Genomic DNA, 18,228 nt, shown 5'->3' on the forward strand with positions numbered 1-18,228 from the left:
CTAGAGCATAAAACATCCATGCACAACAGAATTTCTAGATTCAATATCGCATAAGGATTAGAATGAAAAGGGATATTCTAGAATTTTTACCGGACTCGGCCTTCCTATGGTTCATAGAGAATTTAATCTAGTTTCCAGAACATATTTCGGAAATGGGATAAATTTTCTAGATTTTAAGTTATTTAGAAAACACTCCAGCGCTGTCCAGATTCGTCGACCGTTACGAAAATTTGATTTTCTTGCAAACCGCTCACTGTTTTTCAATGAAACTAATTTTAGTTGAAATCTAACTCCTTAAGGAATATTTTGACATAAAATAGAGGTCCATAATAATTTTATACATTTTTCTAGAAATTTTGAAAGTTGGCTGCGAAAATAGATTTTAAGGCACAATACCCAAAACAAGAGGATTTGTGAGAAAAGAGATCCACTATGGGAAAATTTTCATTTCTTTTGTGATGAAAACATGCTAACTAACATATATTAAACTCAGAAAATTTGCTTGAAGGTGTGCCTTTGGAAAGTTTGAGAGATTGGGGTAAAAACAATAGTTTTGTACAAATGAGGGAAACTACAAGAGAGGTAGAATCATGGCTCAACCCTTATCATTTTTAACACATGTAGCTCATCAATAACACATCTGAAAACAATATTTAGAACCCTTAAGAACATGTATTTGAAAAAGGAAAATGAAAGAGAAGGTTGTGTTGTGGCTTACTTGCTAGGCTTGAACAAGATGGCTTCTCCTCTTCCTTCCTCTCCCTCTCAAGACTTCTCTCTTGCTCTCTTTTCTCTCCTCTAGGACGAATGTGTGTGTGAGTGTGCTGTTTATTCTTGCCAAGCTAGGGGATGGAGGTATTTATAGGCAAATTTTGGTGTAAAAAGACATAAAGGCCCACTAGTTGGAATTAGATGGAAAAGTTAGGATTTACTTGGAGTCTAATGGAATAGGAGTGATTAGGGAGCTTAATCATAGGATTAGACAATATCTAGTTGGTCCCTAGTTGAAATGAAACTAGCATTGGAAACAAAACCCTAGGTTTAGGGGTACTAGGTGTTAGGGTTTTTAGAACCATGATTACAATTCTTAAAAATAGGCTCCTCACATCTTCCTAGGGTGGCCGGCCATTGGGAAGGGTGATTGGGGCATTTTTTTATTCAATCTAGGTACTAGGAACACATTCCCCAATGTATATATATATATATAGATAGATCTCAATTTGATTGACGATACTTATAATATAAAAGTACATGTACTAGTTTTGGGAAAATTTTTGAATTTAAATAAAGAAGTGAGGGCTTGAAATTAAATTCATGTATTGGACCCTTACTTATGTAGAATTAAATGAAATTAGGCTAAGGAACCTAATTCGGCTAGGATATTCCTGTTTTGATAAAAATAAAAATAAAATGCTAACCGACAAGATTTGAAATAATTCAAGGAATTGAGGGGCTTTAAGAAAATAATTCAAACATTAGGGTTTTAAAGAGAATACAATTTTCAGGGGCTTCACAGAGATAGGAGAGGAGGATGAAGTGTCCCTAGTAGTGTCTATAGTCTTGGCCACTAGTAAGTCAAGAGAAGAAGGACTGGAGCTGGGTAGTGATGGTGGACAAAGAATTGGTGAGCTACCAGTATCCTCTCTGGGAGTATTAGCTATCATTAAAGATGAAGTGATAGCTGAGATCTCCTCAGGTGGGGAAGGAGTAGCCAGGATTGTAGGGAGAGTAAATTAGGCTGAGGTAAAGGTTAGATGAGGAAGATATGGAGTTAAGCCAAAGGATAAAGATATAGGAATGCATTGCCTCAAAAAAGGTATAAAAAGTGTAAAACCAGGAATTGTCTGGATTGGCTCTACACTTAAAGGCATTTTAGTGTCGATTTTCTTCCTCATTTTCGAGGGTGCTTTTAATGGTCTTTCAACTTCAGATAAGACTGAAGAAATCCTTATCAAATGAGGAGATAGAATAGCTGTTGCTGCAAACTAAGAAATATGAAGCAATGTTAAGTTTCATTACTGAAAACTGGGGAAGGAAAATTACTAGAGACATAGAAGGAAATTACAAGTTTCAGAAGTGGTAGCAATGGTTGGAGGACTGCGACGGGCATAATATTCAGCAATTTGTTGCCTCATTGTAGCTTCTCTTTGGAGTGCATCAACAGCAACAACTTCATTCCTTAGTACTTGTTGCTGTCTTCTTTTCTCAGACCTCTAAAATACAATAATTTCTTTGGAGTGCTCCTCTTCCACTGCTTTGGCAGTTGTTTCATGAGTAGAGTAGAGTCCCCAATAAGATCAGAGGGAGAAACTATCGTTTTCTTCCTTCTTTTCAATGGTATCTCTTTTTTTTTTTTTTTTTTTTTTTTTTTTTTTTTCTGTTTCTTCATCTTCCAAGTGAGTTTTAGGTGTCTCCTCCTCAGGATCAAGCAAAAGTCTTCTTTTTCTTTGTTGTTGTTACTTGCCTTTGAGGACATTCAAAGCTTGAACTCTTTGAGGAGATTCTACTTGTGAAGCTCCTGCATTAAAAAAGAAAGCCATAAAGTAGCTGAACAAGGCATTATAAACATCACAGAGAGAAGAGAAGGGATAAAATGAAAATGTGTGCCTCTCTTCGAAGCAGCCCTGGTGACTTTAGGAGAGGCAGCAAGAGTAGTCTCTGTGACAGCAAGAGTAAGAGCTGGGATAGCAGAGGCATTAGAGACTGTAATAGTGGTCTCAGTCTTTTTGGGTTTGGCTTGAGTGGGCACATCTAGTCCCACTAGCAGATCTTTGGGAGGTATTGCCAGGAGCGCCTCCATATTGGTTGCCCACCAATTTTGAAATCTTTTCAAAGCTGTGCCATGTGGGGTAAATGGGGTGAATTGAAACTCACTCAACTCTTGCAGCAATTTGAATGTTGTTTCTTCCAATTTGTTTTTGGGTACCTTCAAGTCTCTGATTGTGAGATTGGTATTAGAGAGGCTACAGAGAGGGACAAGGATTCTTTGAGTAAGCTCAAATTGCTTGGCAAATTGGGAAGGACAGTAAACTTCAGATATATATATTTGTAAGCTTGAAGATTCAAAGTACCAATGAAGAGCTCCATTGGCAACATGATAGAGGCCCACATATCTTTGTGTAATGAATTAGAGCACTCTCTATCAGCCAAAAATGTCTTGAGCCAGGTCGGTCCTGTATTTGTTTTGAAGGGGCAAAAAAAGGAAGGAAGTGGAGAAATTAGAAGTTGATGAAAGAAAGTAAAATAGTAGGCAAAACTGGAGGGATATAAAGAAATCCTGGCAAATTTCTCTCCATAAGTAGTGGGTTCTTGCACCAAAAATCTCAAACACTTGGAATGTAGACCAGTGAAATATGCGAAGAGCCAGAGTTGTAATACCCATAGAGGGCCTCCTTGGTTGACATCTAAAGGTTTCTCATAAAATTGAGAGCAAGCTCTATAAACATAGCCTAAAACATACGGAGCTAAGGCTATCCTCTTCTTTAAGGCAAGAGCCTTGGCAAGTGGGGCAAACTCAGGCATAATCTGCTGAGATGAAGTGCAAAAGAGAAATTTGCATAACCAGTACAGAATGAAGGAAAATTATTCTTGATCGTTTACAGGACCTACCTTTTTGTTCTCAATTTTTACAAAATCACCGAAGCAAGAGTTCAAGGATGGGATGGTGAAATTGACCGGAGTGTCTGGGTAACTAGGTGAAAATGGAGCACCAAGTGGTGAGAGCCCTAAGAGATGGCAAATATCAAGAATGGTGAGGGCCATCGTACCACACCGAAACTGAAAAAAATTAAAAGCCGAATTCCAGAAACAAAGAGCTGTAGGAATCAAAAAAGGATCCTTAGGAATAATGAACCTGGAAAGGCGAAGGGCATCAAGGATACAGAGCTCTTGTAGATCTAATTCTTTGGTTGGCACAACTCTGTCATACCACTCCTCCCATTTAACCCTCAATATGGGCCAACAGCGGTGGGGACGGTTTAATCTCCAGCTTCCCCAATCAAAACCCCTTTCATAGAGTAGGTAGTGATCCTCTAGACAAGGATACAAAGTAGAAAGCTGAGCTAGGGCTTCTCTAAAGATGGGTCCCAAGACGTATTTTTGTTGTTCATTATGGCGAGAAATAAAGAGGCGACCATCTATGACAGTTAGTTCACTGGCTCTGAGCTTGGATATCTCTTCGTTGCTACATCTCTTTAAAGCTAAGGATAGACTCCCGCACTCCACAACTGGTACTTTTAGGGAGGAAGAAGCCATTAGCAAAAGTTTTTGGAGGATGAAGCTGAGAAAAGAGTAAAGAGGAGGAAAGAGCAGTAGAAATGAAAGGGTTTGTGTTTTCAGCAAACGAGTAAGATAAAAGTGCGAAGGGAGAGGGTTTTAAACCTTTTTGTTCGAAAGATGCCCCATTTGTCTAAATGAGCAAAAAGACCCGAGATAGATTGTTTGGCTGATGTTGGAACCTGTATGAGTTTAAGACTTTGTCCTAAAATTTGTGAGGTTCTTGAAAGCGCAATGTGAAAAGTCTCTCTCAAGGTTGATTGTTTGAGCATGAGACATATCCTGAACAATCAAATTGGCTTCGAAAGTCAAGATTTGGCTCCAAAGCCAAATGTCAAAAGATTAACTAAGGCTTTGAGAGCAGGTAATTGATTTAGAAGCACATTTCATGCTTAAAAATACAAGAATGCTTAGGCTTTGTCTGTTTCAAAGGGATTGATGATTTGCTATTAGGTTTCTTGTAAGGATAAAATCCTTCGAAGTAAACTTTGAATTGCTTTGCAGCTAGAATTTGTTGTTTTAGACTTCAAAGTTACAAAATCAGTATTTGGTCAAGTAGTGATGAAACCCAAAAGGGCTCATTCTTTAAGAAGTAAGCAGTATAATTCATAAGGGAAATTTCCATACTTCGAAGCACATAGACTGTTCTTTGAAACAAAAAATGTTTACATTCTAAGCTGATTGGTTATGTAGATTATGTTAATTTTGCAATTGGAATGTGAAGCTTAGGGCAGAAGGTGTCTTCCTTAAGAAAAAATTCTGTTTCCACATTTTGAGAGTAAGTTTGATTGGTTCGAAGTTTTTTGTGAACATAGTAGCTTCTGAGTTAGAAGCAAGGTCACATCAATCATACAACCAAGCATACAATTGGAACATAAAACCAGCTTTTTTGATATGTAAATAATTACATTAGAAAGCCTTATTGGCTACAAATTCAATCTCATAAAAATAAGGAACATAAAGAATAACAAGGTCATGAAATTTATCCTAACAGTGGTCAATGAATTTATGTTCCTTCTTTATTCTGTCCTCTATCCTATCCAAGCTGGGTTGTTGTAGTTGATATGTTCTTATTTGATAAAAAAGTTATTCAACTTTCATTTCGAACTCTATCTCTTTCAATTCTCATTCCATTTTGTCCATCTCTAGATCATCCCAATATGTAGAATCCTTATTCTTAAAGTCATTATATTCGTCAATATGATTCTCTACCTCGTACTGCGATTGAATTCGTTTGGCCGAGATTTTGTCCAAAGAATTAATGGTAACCAAAGAAATTTGGTACCAATGGAGAAGAAGAGGGAGTTGATATGAAAAAGCCTAAAGTTCTGCTCGAGCAATGGGGTTGAGAACATGACCCCGAGTCATAATGTCACAGGCCCATCGGAAGTTCTTGAGAGGAGTCTTATCTTTAAGAACATTAAAGGGCAAGTGAGAAAAGGCTGCAAGCAAAAGTTGAGCTTGGTATCGCTCAAATGTAGTGGGAAAATCTAGAGGTTGGTAAGAAGGAAGAAACTAGTTCTCAAAGAAAGTAAGTTTTAGTTCCTCCATCCAGTGAGGATTCTGAGGAAGAGGAGGCGCAAGAGGGTCCATCCCAAAGGAAGAAGGAAACTGGGGATTGTTCACACATTCAATCCAGTCAGAAGAGTAAAATTTTGCCTACATGGCCAAGAATGACGGATTGTATCCTTGTGTTTCCTCTGGACGAGGAGTTGCTCGCACTATCTTCGTAGGTATGGAAGATGTGTACCACGCCACAAGTAAGTTTTCCTCCAAACTGCGTCATTGATCAATGGATACATAGGGGTAAACCACTGAGCTCTAAGCAGAAGAAGGGATAGACAGAGGATCAGCGAATTCAACGAATCGATGATGAATTCGCTCTCTTAGTTTGGATTCATCAAGTTCTGGCCAGTTTCCCCAGCTAGTAGACCTGGAGGAGGAAGGAGCAGTTGTGTCCCATGCAGAGGGTGGTGGGGCAGAGGAAGAAGCAGTTGTGTCCCGTGCAGAGGATGGTGAGGCAGAAGAAGAGTTTCCAAGATCCATTTTTGCAAATGCTTGATCTAAGGGTTCATAGTTGGCAAACTTTGGGTCTAAAGGTTGGTACGTTGTAAAAGCTTCCATAACTTGCATAAATGGAGGCGGATAGGTGTAATCAATAAATGCATTGAGATTCTTTCAAGGCCTATAATCATTTTCCATAAACTTCTCGTATGCTTGATCAATGTAGGAGAAGGTGTGATTGGCCATTGGGGATGCACCAGTCTTTTTGTCTACTCAAAGAATGGAAGTGCAAGATTCAAGGATTTAATGAAGTTCATAGCTTCATTATTCAAAAAATGGTTATGCTACTAGAATACATAGAGTCCATGCGCGTCTTAGAACGTAGGTGGATTGCACTAGTTCACCAATATCACCAAGTATTGGGTATATTAGTGCGAGGGATAATGTTGGCTGCATATTTTGTATAGGCCAATCACAGCTTAACACGTGGAGAGATGAGGGCAACATGGGGAGTTAATTCAAGTCTTCAATCGAAATCAGACACGTGGCAGTTAGCATTATTAATCATGGATCTGTATAGTACTGGATCAGCGGAAAAATACAAGATGATGTGGTCTAACGGTTGCTCATAAAGTTTAAATTCAAAATCAGGTGGGAAGTCTAACTGCAGGAGTGGCGTAGTGGGACTGACTGTGAGAGAGTATATTCAGTAATCATGGGAGGACATTTCGACGGTTGAAAAGCCATTTCGATGGTTATAATTGGAAAGTATAAATAGCAGAAAAGGCCCTACAATGAAAGATCCGGACTCAAATAAAAAAACCAGTTTATTTACTTCGTTTTTCCTTCCAGTTTTTACGTTTCTTTACATTTCTGTACTGCACCTCATTCCTAGGAGTAGTTTCAAATAGCTTGTTGTTGTAAACCTCTATGAGGCTAGGTCAGATCATTGTGAATTTTTCATTTTACTTAATGAAATTTAGATTCTGAAATTATTCTTCACTTGTTGTTATTTATTAATTTTTCTTAAACAAACCACCAGTAAAAAGTCCTCTTCATTGAGGCTGAGAGAACTAAAACACAATCGTCTGATAATTGGTTAGCAATTAATTTTCTGTAAGGACTAATTGATCCTTACTGGCACGCTTAAAATTACATTATTAACTTTCGAAAGCTAAAAAAGCCAATAGCATGAATTTTTTTTCTTAAATAGCAAACAAATTTTTATTCGATTGTCAAACCCTTAACGTACACAAAATTTTGCAATTCAACAAAACTTAATATTTTACCATAATTAAACACAATTTATAGCCACTAATATGTAAAAAGGCAATTCAACATCAATTAAGTTAATTAATGTTGATACAGTAATCTCCAAAATTGAGATGAATTTGAGATCCAAAATATGAAAATCAAAGAGAGAGTGTCGAAACAATTAAGAGAGAGAAGAGAATAGAATATATGGATAATTACAAGTACATCTTATTTATTGGACTTATTTATTTATAAGTTTTGAGTAACTTTTTTTTACGTATTTGCCCTTGTTTTAATAATAACAAAATTTTAAGACTTTTTAGATGTATTTTGTATTTGTGGAGTGATTATTTGATACTAATAATGATATTGATAAATTTATTAAAATGATAAATGATTGGAACATGTTGATCTTTGTTTATAAATTTTTAGTTTATTTGTGTTAGTATGTATTGAAGTATGATGTGGGATGCATAAGTAACTAAATTGTATTTATAATTTTTTGTATAACGATAAATTTGTTGGAACAAAGTGTCTTGAATTCTTCAAATGGTGGTCTTCGGGTCTTCAAAATTTGGCAATGACGTTGTCTATATAGAACAGAAAATTAGTGTTTCAAGTCGCGTTACTAAGTCGCTTTCTTAAAGACAATATTTGTATCCACCAAAAGGTGTGCAGGGGGTTACAACAAATTTGCCTTCAGGATACAATGAAGCCTGATCTAAAGATCTAGTTTATCGGCATCTGCACCGACGACAATAGATCAGAACACTCTTGATATAATCAAGAAACCAAGACACTGATAATCAAATCTGCATGACTTGATTATCAATAAGAAAAACAGAAATTTGCTTAAGAAATTCTTGATCGAAAATTCAAAATCAAGAGAGAGAGAGAGAGAGAGAATTGCAAGAATGCTTTCCAGATCGGACACACAACCGTTTGATTGGTTGGTTGATAGCCAACGGATGACACGTCACTGCCACGTGGAGAAGTGCAAAGTGCGCCATCAAACGCCACACAACCCACTGCTCACGCCATGCGCGTGTGTGAATGGTGCGAAGCACTATCCTTGCGGTGTGAGTGCATGCACACTAACTTACATCCCATTATTCCATATTCAAAAGAATATTCCATGTAGGACTTTATTAAATGCTCCATGTTTTGCTCTCTTTCTAACGTGGGACAAAGTCCCCAAGCTTAATTAATGCTTTCCAAAAAAAAATAATGAAGATTTTGAAAACACCCAAAAATTAAACTATAAATTTTAAAAATCATTTTGAAAATTTCCTAACAAAATTTATCTCTAAAAATTAAAATAAAAATTTTTGATAAATAAATTCGATTCACAAGACCTGTTTTCCTCGTAGAAAGTATCAAAATCTTAGTGGGCAAAATGAAGGCATAGAAAAATTGAATGGGAAGAAATTATATAAAATAAAATAATTTTTTTAAAAAATATATATAATAATTTGAAATAGCATTTTTTATTTTTTATTTAAAAATTAAGTGTGGTCAATTGTCCCACTTACCCCAAAATGATAATACCCATGTGGGCATGTGTGTGGGATCGTTGGATATAACCTATTGGCATTGTCTAGCCCAAAGGAAGCATATGCTCGGTTGGGAACAAACATCAAACTTTTAGTTTTGAATATTATAAATTTAATTAGGTTGGAATTGAATGGGTCATTTATACTCTACAGTTGATCTATGTCTATTTAACTTTTACCAATTCATGTTATCTCTAATTTTAAATATATTTATTTTGTTTATTTATATATAAATAATGTGTTGGCTTAACTATAATGGCCCCAATTTTATCAAACTATATAGATTATTTTGATTTATTAGCAACATTTCATATCATTAGATTAATAATCTGGAAACTTCTTAGCTAAAATGTTATTTTTTAGTTAAAAATAAACTTAAAAAGAAATCGAGGACTACTATATATCATTATTTTATTTCATCGGCTTCCATGGCAGAATTTCATTTGTATGCATTAATTTTTAAATAATTATTTTCAAACAAGGGAAAAGGGAACTAGCATCTATGTAGGAGGTGATACAAAAGAGTAAAAAATAATCGGTGATATATAATATTTCTTTATTAACAAAGCTAATTTGTTTGGGAGATTTTTTTTTTAAGTTCCCTGATATTAAGATTTTATAGCATAAAGGACACTCTATTTTCATAATGTCTAAGGTCCCTCAACATCAATCCTAAGAAAATTCGTTGTAGAGAAAATTCGGTCCAGAGAATTTCTCTCCAGACATCCAGGGAAATTCTTTCTATCCAGAGAAAATTCAGATAGTCTAGAGAAAATTTAGACATCCAGAGAAAATTCAGATGGTTCAGAGAAAATTCACACAATCCAGGAAACTCTGCATCATCATTTATATGTTTTCTTACAAATATCTTTTCATGAAGGGTTGCTATCAAAATTCTGTTTGCTAATCCCAGTGTTCTTTGCAGATCAAGTCCAACAAGATGAGGTGGTTGACAATAAGATCTTGCCATACCTTAGCATAGACAAGAAAGAGAAGAAGTCATTCCCTAGACTTCCAGAGAAAATTCAACTTCAAAGAGAAAATTGGTCTAGAGAAATTCTGGGAAGAATTTCTCTGGACTTTTCAATTTCTCTGACATTCCCTAGAATTTCTACTGTAAATTTCTCTGGCCTTCCATTCTCTTTAGAGAATTTTTTTTCCCACTTTTCACAAAAATTTTGGAGATAGATATACCCATTCGAGTCCCCTGAAAGAGACGAGGAACTTCATGGTGGTTTTGACGATAAAATATTCTTGCAAGAAAATGTGATCGAATCAGCTGAATCACATTTGTCTGTAACGTGCTTTCCCGAGAATATGAACTTCTTATCAAAACATAAAAGCAAAAGTTCTGACAAGGATCATACTGATGAGGCGTATAAAGTCGGAGAAATTGACGACTATGAAGTAAGCTTTTTCACTCATGAAGTTGCTCTTATGGCTTCGCCCCCTTCCATGGTTGCGATTGATCGAAACCTAGAACAAAAAAATATCTGTAACGATTTTATAATATTTGATAGAGTCAAATTTCTCTGTGATATATGAGTGTGAGAGTTGAGGAACCTTAGACATTATAAAATAATATTGTGAATTTCTTCTATTACTAAAAATGGGAGAGGGATCTTAGACTAATTTTCCAATTTGTTTGACATCTTCACAAAATTTTTAAACTTTTCTAATGAGTTTTCAGTGTTATTATTTTTATTTTTATTTTTTGAGAATCGAATTTGCCAAAAGAGATGACTTTTTGAGAAAAATGAGTGATAATATAAATTTTTCATCTTGTAATAACTTCATTGAGTAAAGTATTCATACAAAATAATTGAAATGATCTGAAATGAGTAACCACATAATCGTGTCAGATTTGTCTTGAAAATACAAATATAGTTATTTAAAGATAAATATCACCCGATTAAGTAGTTTTCAATATTCTTCTATTCTAATAGCTTACATGGATAATTTGTTTTGTAAATTCTATAAAATAAAGAGTTGGAATTATTGATATGAAATCTAAATTGAACCAACCAACCTCTTCAATTAAATGTCTAAGAGAGAGTGCTTCCCTCAATCACAGCTCACATGGCATGTTCCCATTCAACCCATCAAACGGGCATGATTAAAACCCACCAAAATCATCAAAGATCAACAGCCCTAGGATCTGTCCCATATCCAACTTCAACATTGCCGGTCTTAAATGGTGGTTTTGGGGAGTCAAATAGGACCCATCCTCTTGTATCTCCTCTCTTATGACCGACCAACAAGCCCTAGTTGACCTGTCATTTGCTCCCTCCAAGTCCTCTCCGCTCTCAACCCATCCCATATAAAAGATTCACTACTAAAAAAATCACTTTTTGCGACCGCTATAAACCGTCGCAAATAATAAAAAACAGTCGCAAAAGACTTTTTGCGACGGCCCATGCGACGGCAAATGGGGGTCGCAAATATGGGGGTCGCAAATACTTTTTGCGACGGCAAAACAACGGTCGCAAATTATTTGCGACCACCTAAACTACTTATGGCAACCGTTATTTTGCCGTCGCAAAAAATAAAGAAAAACACTAACATGATCTTTGGCGACCATCTTGTTACCGTCGCAAAAAATTAAAAATAAAAATAAAAATAAATAAATGAAAGTGTAGCGTTAAGCACTCTAGGAATAACAATGACAAGAATTCAGACAGTATAGCATTATAGTTTTATTGAACATTCTATTTGAGTCTCAAAATTTGAGCTACATGTAAAAGTTATTACAACTAAAAACTTGAAAAAAGTTCTTTTATGAAAAAAATACAATCTAGAACTGGCCAATCTTCTCATCAATTTTCTTGCTCGGGTGTTTCTCCACTCTATCAATGAACTGGCATAACACCTTGCACCCATATTCATCAAAATCATTTCAGCAAACACTTCCACTAATGCTTTGGCAACCTATAATTGATGCCAACCAAAATGTCACAAGCAACAAAGATGAATTATTTCACTATAAAGGTGAGAGCAGAAGTCCTTCCAGATTCATGGGGTTAATTTTTGGAGCGCATGTGCATGTGTAAGCAAGCGCACACATAATTATTCTATGTCAGATGAACATAAGAAAGACTAGAAAATATAACCAAAATTCTGGTTATCAGAACAAAAACAAGTGAAACAAGAGGGATTGCGGGAACTATACATATATGTATAATAGAACTACTAGTGTAATCTATTGCCAAATTAAAAAAACCAACCTTTATTGGGTTGATCCTCATTTCCCTCAGAAATTCCAAGTTATCAACCTGAAAGCTAAGGAACTTCCTGTTGCCAAATTAAAACAAGGTTTTAATTCGCTTCCAAACACCAACTCTAACGTTAGTATTGGTCATGTTAAACAATCTCTCCATGCAAAGTACAAAGATGTAAGGAGATAAGGGGGTCTCATTGTCTCAATCCCCTCCCATTATTGATGCCATCAAGTACCTTCCTGTTCCAAAGTACAAATGAATGCCCATTTGCTACATAGCTCATGATCAATTCAATCCAAACATTATCAATATTAAATTCGATAACTGTGTCTTTTATGAAATTCCAGGATAATCTGTTATAGGCTTTTTCCCAATCAATTTTAAAGACCATTCCACCTACTTTCCCTTTCCTAAGATTCGGTGTATTGATGATTTCTTACGTTATGATGATATTGTCAGTAGTAGTTCTTCCAGGAATAAAACTACTTTGGTTTGGGCTAACAATACTATCCAAAAGAGGCCTAATTCTGCTCACAATCAGTTTAGTGATGATCTTATAGGTAATGTTACAAAGACTGATGGGTCTGAATTGCTTAATGTTATTAGGGTTACTCATTTTGGGTATAAGAACAATTAGTGTCTCATTCACGTCTTTGGGAATCTCTCTTTTGAGAAAACAATTTCTGACAAATTCACAAACAGATTTTCCCACAATATTCCAATACTTGTGATAAAAAACAAAATTAAAAATTAAAAAATTAAAAAAAAATTAAAAAAAGCTTGAATACCATCTTTACCAGGAGCCTTATAGCTTTTAATGTCTTTGGCAGCTTTCCAGATTTCAAAATTAGTTAGAGGTCTCTAAGCATGCCATCATTATCCTCTGTAGTGAATTTGGCAATGAAAATATCATTCCAATCCTCCAAATTTTGGTTATCTTCTCCCCTAAAGAACTCTTTGAAATAGTCCACAATAATTCTTTTGACTCCCTCAATACCAGAAACCCAATTTCCCTCATCATCTTTAAGCACATTAATTTTTAGTTTCCTTCTCTTAGTGATGGAAGAGATGTGAAAAGATATAGTGTTTCTATCTCCCATAGTAATGTGCTTAGTTCTAGATTTTTGAAGCCAGTGGACCTCCTCTTGAAACAAGGTGGTAGTATACTGTCTAATCAAATCTCTTTCTAGCATTTGCAGGTTGTGGTTGAAATTAGTGGCTTGTGATCTTTGGATGCCCTCAATTCTAGCAAGCAGTCTTCGTTTTCTTCTAATAATATGATATGCTCTAGGGATAAATTATACTACAGAAATTATCCACAGGAGGAGCATCTAGCGGTCGGTTCTCTTCAATACGCATGCACCAAAAGTTCACTGTACTTAACCTATGGAATGGCAGGTTCGCACTGTTGTGCATGCAGCAGACATTTTATAGTATGCCTAATAAGTAACAACCAATGGGATGTAAGGTTCTCACTGTTGTGAATAAATCAGACATTTAGGGTGCTTAATGACCAATGGTTCGAGTCTATACTTTATAACTCATCGTGGACATAAACAGATAAAGATTGAATATTCATCACAAAGCTCATTAACACCTCTAGGGGCTAATCAGTAGCTAATGACCTGTCATCACATCCAAAGTTCAAAGGGAAATGATTCAGTCAATATAAAACCTATACGGATTAGGGAGGTCAGTCTTGCATCAGAATCCTAGAGGGTAGTCAAGATTATATTCAGAGCCTCAAAAGAGGTTTCACAAGTCACCCTAAAAATTAATGAAACGTGAAGCCTTTGGTCAGAAAGTCAGGCTTTAGCTTTTCCCCTTCTCAAATAATGTATCATCAAAGATTATAAATGTGGTCACTTAGCCATTATCTGCACTTGTTGCCATGAATCACATTGCATATACTGATTTACATAGAGCACATATCCAATCTTAATATATCACACTAGAAAACGGATATCAAAAAACGAACCTGTAGCATTCCAAACAGGTAGTCACCACATGTGACACCTGGTTCAAGCTCCCAATCATGGCCAGGGGCCTATCACGAAGCACTTCAATGAATGTTGCAAAGAAGTTGTGCACACCCTCCCTCAGTTGTTGGATGTAGCTGTAGAAAAGGACATGGAAGGCTTAATCATGGTCTAAATCTGCTGCAGACATATGAAAAAGTATTACACGATAACAAAAACTCACGCATGCTGATCTGTGCTCCCTTTGTTTCCATAGACGGTAAGTCCCTGATTCACCTGTTGAGGTAAAACATGGGAGGTAAGGACTAGCATAACTGATCAAGAAGTCAACGTCACCACTGTGAAAAGAGGGCCTGAAACATCTTTATTAAAAGCATGTTTCCACTTAGGACAAGAAAGGTTTAACAACTCATCAAAAACTCAAAATTTAAAAGCCAAAGGAAAAACACCAAAGTTTCTTCTACTATGATTAACAAAGGATAATAGTGGCTTAAATCAGTATATCTAAGCAATAGAAATGGGTGAATGGATAAAGATGCATGAATCCTTCTACATCAAAATGTCCACACATTGAAAATCAAGGATCAAATGCTGTTTTAACACTTGGTAATTGATAGCCAGCAGTCCAATTTCTAATTGAATGAATATGAGAAAAGGTACGAGGGTAAGAAACCAGATTTCTAATATCAACTTCTACTTTCCAGTAAGGAAAAAATTGGAGAAAATTACAATTCTGGCCTCTGTGTCCGTGGGCCTGCAAGGGGATAGAAAATTATGAGAGACAGAGAAAGAGACAGACAGACAGAGCGAGAGAAAGAGAGAGAGAGCATAAAAAGGTCTGTACACGTACCGTTTCCGGAAATAGATGAGAGTATGAACCTCTACTGAGGCCCGGCTCGCCATCTGAGCATTCCTATGCCGATAATTTAAATCTGAAGGGGACACATGAAAACAAATTTCTCTTATATTTCAAAATAACCATCAACCATTTGATAAAAAGATAGCATGCTTTAGCTTTAGCAATCCGCATATTGATAAATGTTAATCACAGTGGAAAACGCACCTTTTGCATATTTAAAGCACAATAGCATTTGTTTCTGTAAAAAAAATCATCGTCAGAGATGAGAATATCCATCTATGCAAGTCTGGAATAGACCTAATATCTGAAGTGAAAGAGGCTATCAGATGCCAAACTAGTGTTTTTTAAACCATAAGACATGCCCAAAGATAGCCCACTGACCACTACAGTGTTATTAAAGCTTTCTATCCAAAAGAGAATTCAATAATTCTGGCTCAGAGACCCCACTGCAGTGCTGCAATCAGCTACTGCACTTCTTGTTTCCAAAAAGCTACCTTTTAGCTTGAGAAAACTACTATAGATTTACTGTGAAATGTTCTGTCAAATTTGATAAAATGTTTCTAAAAACTTTTTTTAAACACTTTTTTAAAATAAAATAAAAAAAAACTGCTGAAGTTTGGCTCTAATTTTGTTGAAATTTATCCTACAACAAAAACTTTTAAAGAGCAACTTTAGACTCTAATTTTGTTAATTTGGTCCCAAATTAGAACTTATGAACTTATGCTCATCATCAGTGCCAGCAATTGCAGATTTCCATGCCAAACTTGGACAACTTGTAATTCACTTGTAATAACTATGGTTGGCATAAGGGTGATAAACAAACAAAGGATAAATACTACCAAAATAATTAGCTAAACAGGAATGTGGTATCAAGTTGAAAATATCTTCACTTACTTTTTCTTGTCGATGTTAGGAATATCACTTCTCTCAGCCTTCTCCACAATCACCTTTAGAGCAAGAGGTAAACATCAAAAGAAGCATGTATTTATTATTTACTGAGATGATGATTTACGTAAACCAATGAGAAGAATAATCCTATGAATCTCACATACTATGGATATAACAGGAACAAGAACCACCTGCTCTACCCCTCCCAAACCCCCATCCAATGGGGACTAGATGGGGCATACTTTTCATCAACCCAATAACGAATCTATGAAACAGTAACCACATTATGAATGATTTATCAAAACCAAATGAGGTGAAACCAATTTCATTTTTTTAGAAACCAAAGTTTCCATAAATTAACACATTTATAATTGCTAAATTACACAAGGTATTACAGTGCTTGACAAATGCATTAAAGCTCCAAAAGTAAGATTTTAGAAAGTGCAACTAAATTTCCAAAATAAATAAATAAAATTGGGCATTCACTAGAAAGCATAGTACAAATCTGCAGCATACATATGCACTACAGTCTACAGCTAAATACAAGTATATTCAAAGGCCGCAACATGTACTAACCACATTACTGCATAGATACACCAACTAAATAACCAAGACCAGACAACATTTTACGCTATATAGAGCCAAACTTTATCAATCAACTAAAGTGACTCTAGTCGAGTCAACCTAATTGTCTCAACCAAACTCCTCAATCATGAGCCAAAATTCCATATAAACATCCAATTAAACCAAGAATTACTTGAACATAACACAATGTGCGAGTTCTCAACATTGAGCTATTTAAATTCTAAAATGCTTCAAATTTCATATTACAGGGCACCAAAAGGAAACTTGTATTATGGGGGTGTTTAGTGGCGATTAATTTAAGCTAAAAGTTGATAATCAGAAAGCGGAAGCTACAAGCACCCCTCCCTCAGCTTCTGAAAAATCAAATTTTTTCAACTTATTTAAGCTATTTCTGCCAAATAAACTGTAAGCAGAAGCTGCATCAAACAGTCTAGCGCAAACTCTCAAATTAAAATAAGCTATAAGTTGCTTGAATAATCTGCACCAGACACCCCCTATGTTTGATAATGCCGATCAGATCATGAAAAACCAAATATACTAAAAGTCTAAAATAATAGTATTATTTGTCATTGTAGCTGTGATGTAGTCATAGTGAATGTGATAAGATAAAGAAAATGAACAAAAAGAACAAGTTATTCACAGATCATTGGATGCAGAAGAAAACAAAATTTGAGACCCAAAATTTTAAATTACATATTTTATTCTTACAGGAATTCTGTCTGAGTATTTCTCCCTGATTCTTGCAGCCTCAGCACGCCTTTTCTCTGAAAATTGGAACAAAATATTAAGCACCCAACATCAACATTGCCATACAGACAAATGATATAGGACACAAAGTGGAGTACAGTAAAAAAGACCAGTACATACCAAAATCATGCTCTTGCTTGAAATAGATCTTAGTCATCCTTGCTTCAAACGCTGCACAAAGCAGAGGAAAAATTCAATAGCACCAAGGTTGCCTAAAGCATCATAACTATAGCACCAATATAATATATATATATATATATGTTATCAAAAAGTTATGGGCGTTAGTCTCATATTTATAGGCCTTCATGACTATTTAATCCTGAGGCAGTTTTGGTATTATTTTCAACTTAAGGCTTCAGTAACCACCTAAAGAGATGAAAAGTGATATACATAATCATATGAAATAATATCAATTCTTGAGGTGTGTAATGCTCTATAAAAAGTGTTTTGCCTCTCTCAAATGTTGTGAAGGAAAGAAATTACTAATCCTTTTGGCATTGCAAATTAAAAAAGGAGCTCACTGAACTTTGCCTTCTTTAAAAAAGGCTTAATTAGTTACCTTCTTCATTTGCAATTGCTGGCACTGATGATGATGATGATGATGATGAACAAGAACAGAGAGATCAAACAGAATGAAGATTGGCATTTGAAAACTTTGAAAGTTGTAGTAAGTACTCCTAATTTTAAAGCCTTTGGCCACTTGAGAGGCTTGAGCTTTGTCCAAATACTGATTTCTAATAGAGAGAGAATGTGAACGAATCTAAAGCTTTCTTGGTAGAATTTATAGAGGACTGGTCCTTGTGGGAGCAATATACACTAAATTCTAGTTTTAAATGATGTCAGTCCTATTATCATATTCATTTTTA

At 35.5% G+C, this 18,228-nt stretch overlaps 1 protein-coding gene across 2 annotated transcripts; it reads right to left on the minus strand.

Annotated features, from left to right (window-relative positions):
* Positions 1-11,749: 11,749 nt before the first annotated feature.
* On the minus strand, positions 11,750-17,502 carry LOC114287748 (uncharacterized). 2 transcript variants are annotated; one of them, XM_082910375.1, is made up of 10 exons: positions 17,483-17,501; positions 17,324-17,379; positions 16,037-16,089; positions 15,347-15,380; positions 15,134-15,215; positions 15,013-15,037; positions 14,507-14,559; positions 14,283-14,420; positions 12,311-12,377; positions 11,750-12,014 (listed from the first exon to the last, which is right to left on the minus strand). In XM_082910375.1, the coding sequence occupies exons 4-10, from the start codon at positions 15,372-15,374 to the stop codon at positions 11,775-11,777; spliced, it is 633 nt and encodes a 210-aa protein (XP_082766501.1). In that variant the 5' UTR covers positions 15,375-15,380; positions 16,037-16,089; positions 17,324-17,379; positions 17,483-17,501; the 3' UTR covers positions 11,750-11,774. The 2 variants fall into 2 exon arrangements, with proteins under 2 accessions (XP_082766501.1, XP_082766500.1); XM_082910374.1 differs by having other exon boundaries at positions 15,013-15,215; positions 17,483-17,502.
* Positions 17,503-18,228: the final 726 nt, after the last annotated feature.

This window comes from Camellia sinensis, chromosome 15 (assembly GCF_055761805.1).
Source record: "Camellia sinensis isolate YWXY chromosome 15, ASM5576180v1, whole genome shotgun sequence".
Classification (NCBI taxonomy): domain Eukaryota; kingdom Viridiplantae; phylum Streptophyta; class Magnoliopsida; order Ericales; family Theaceae; genus Camellia; species Camellia sinensis.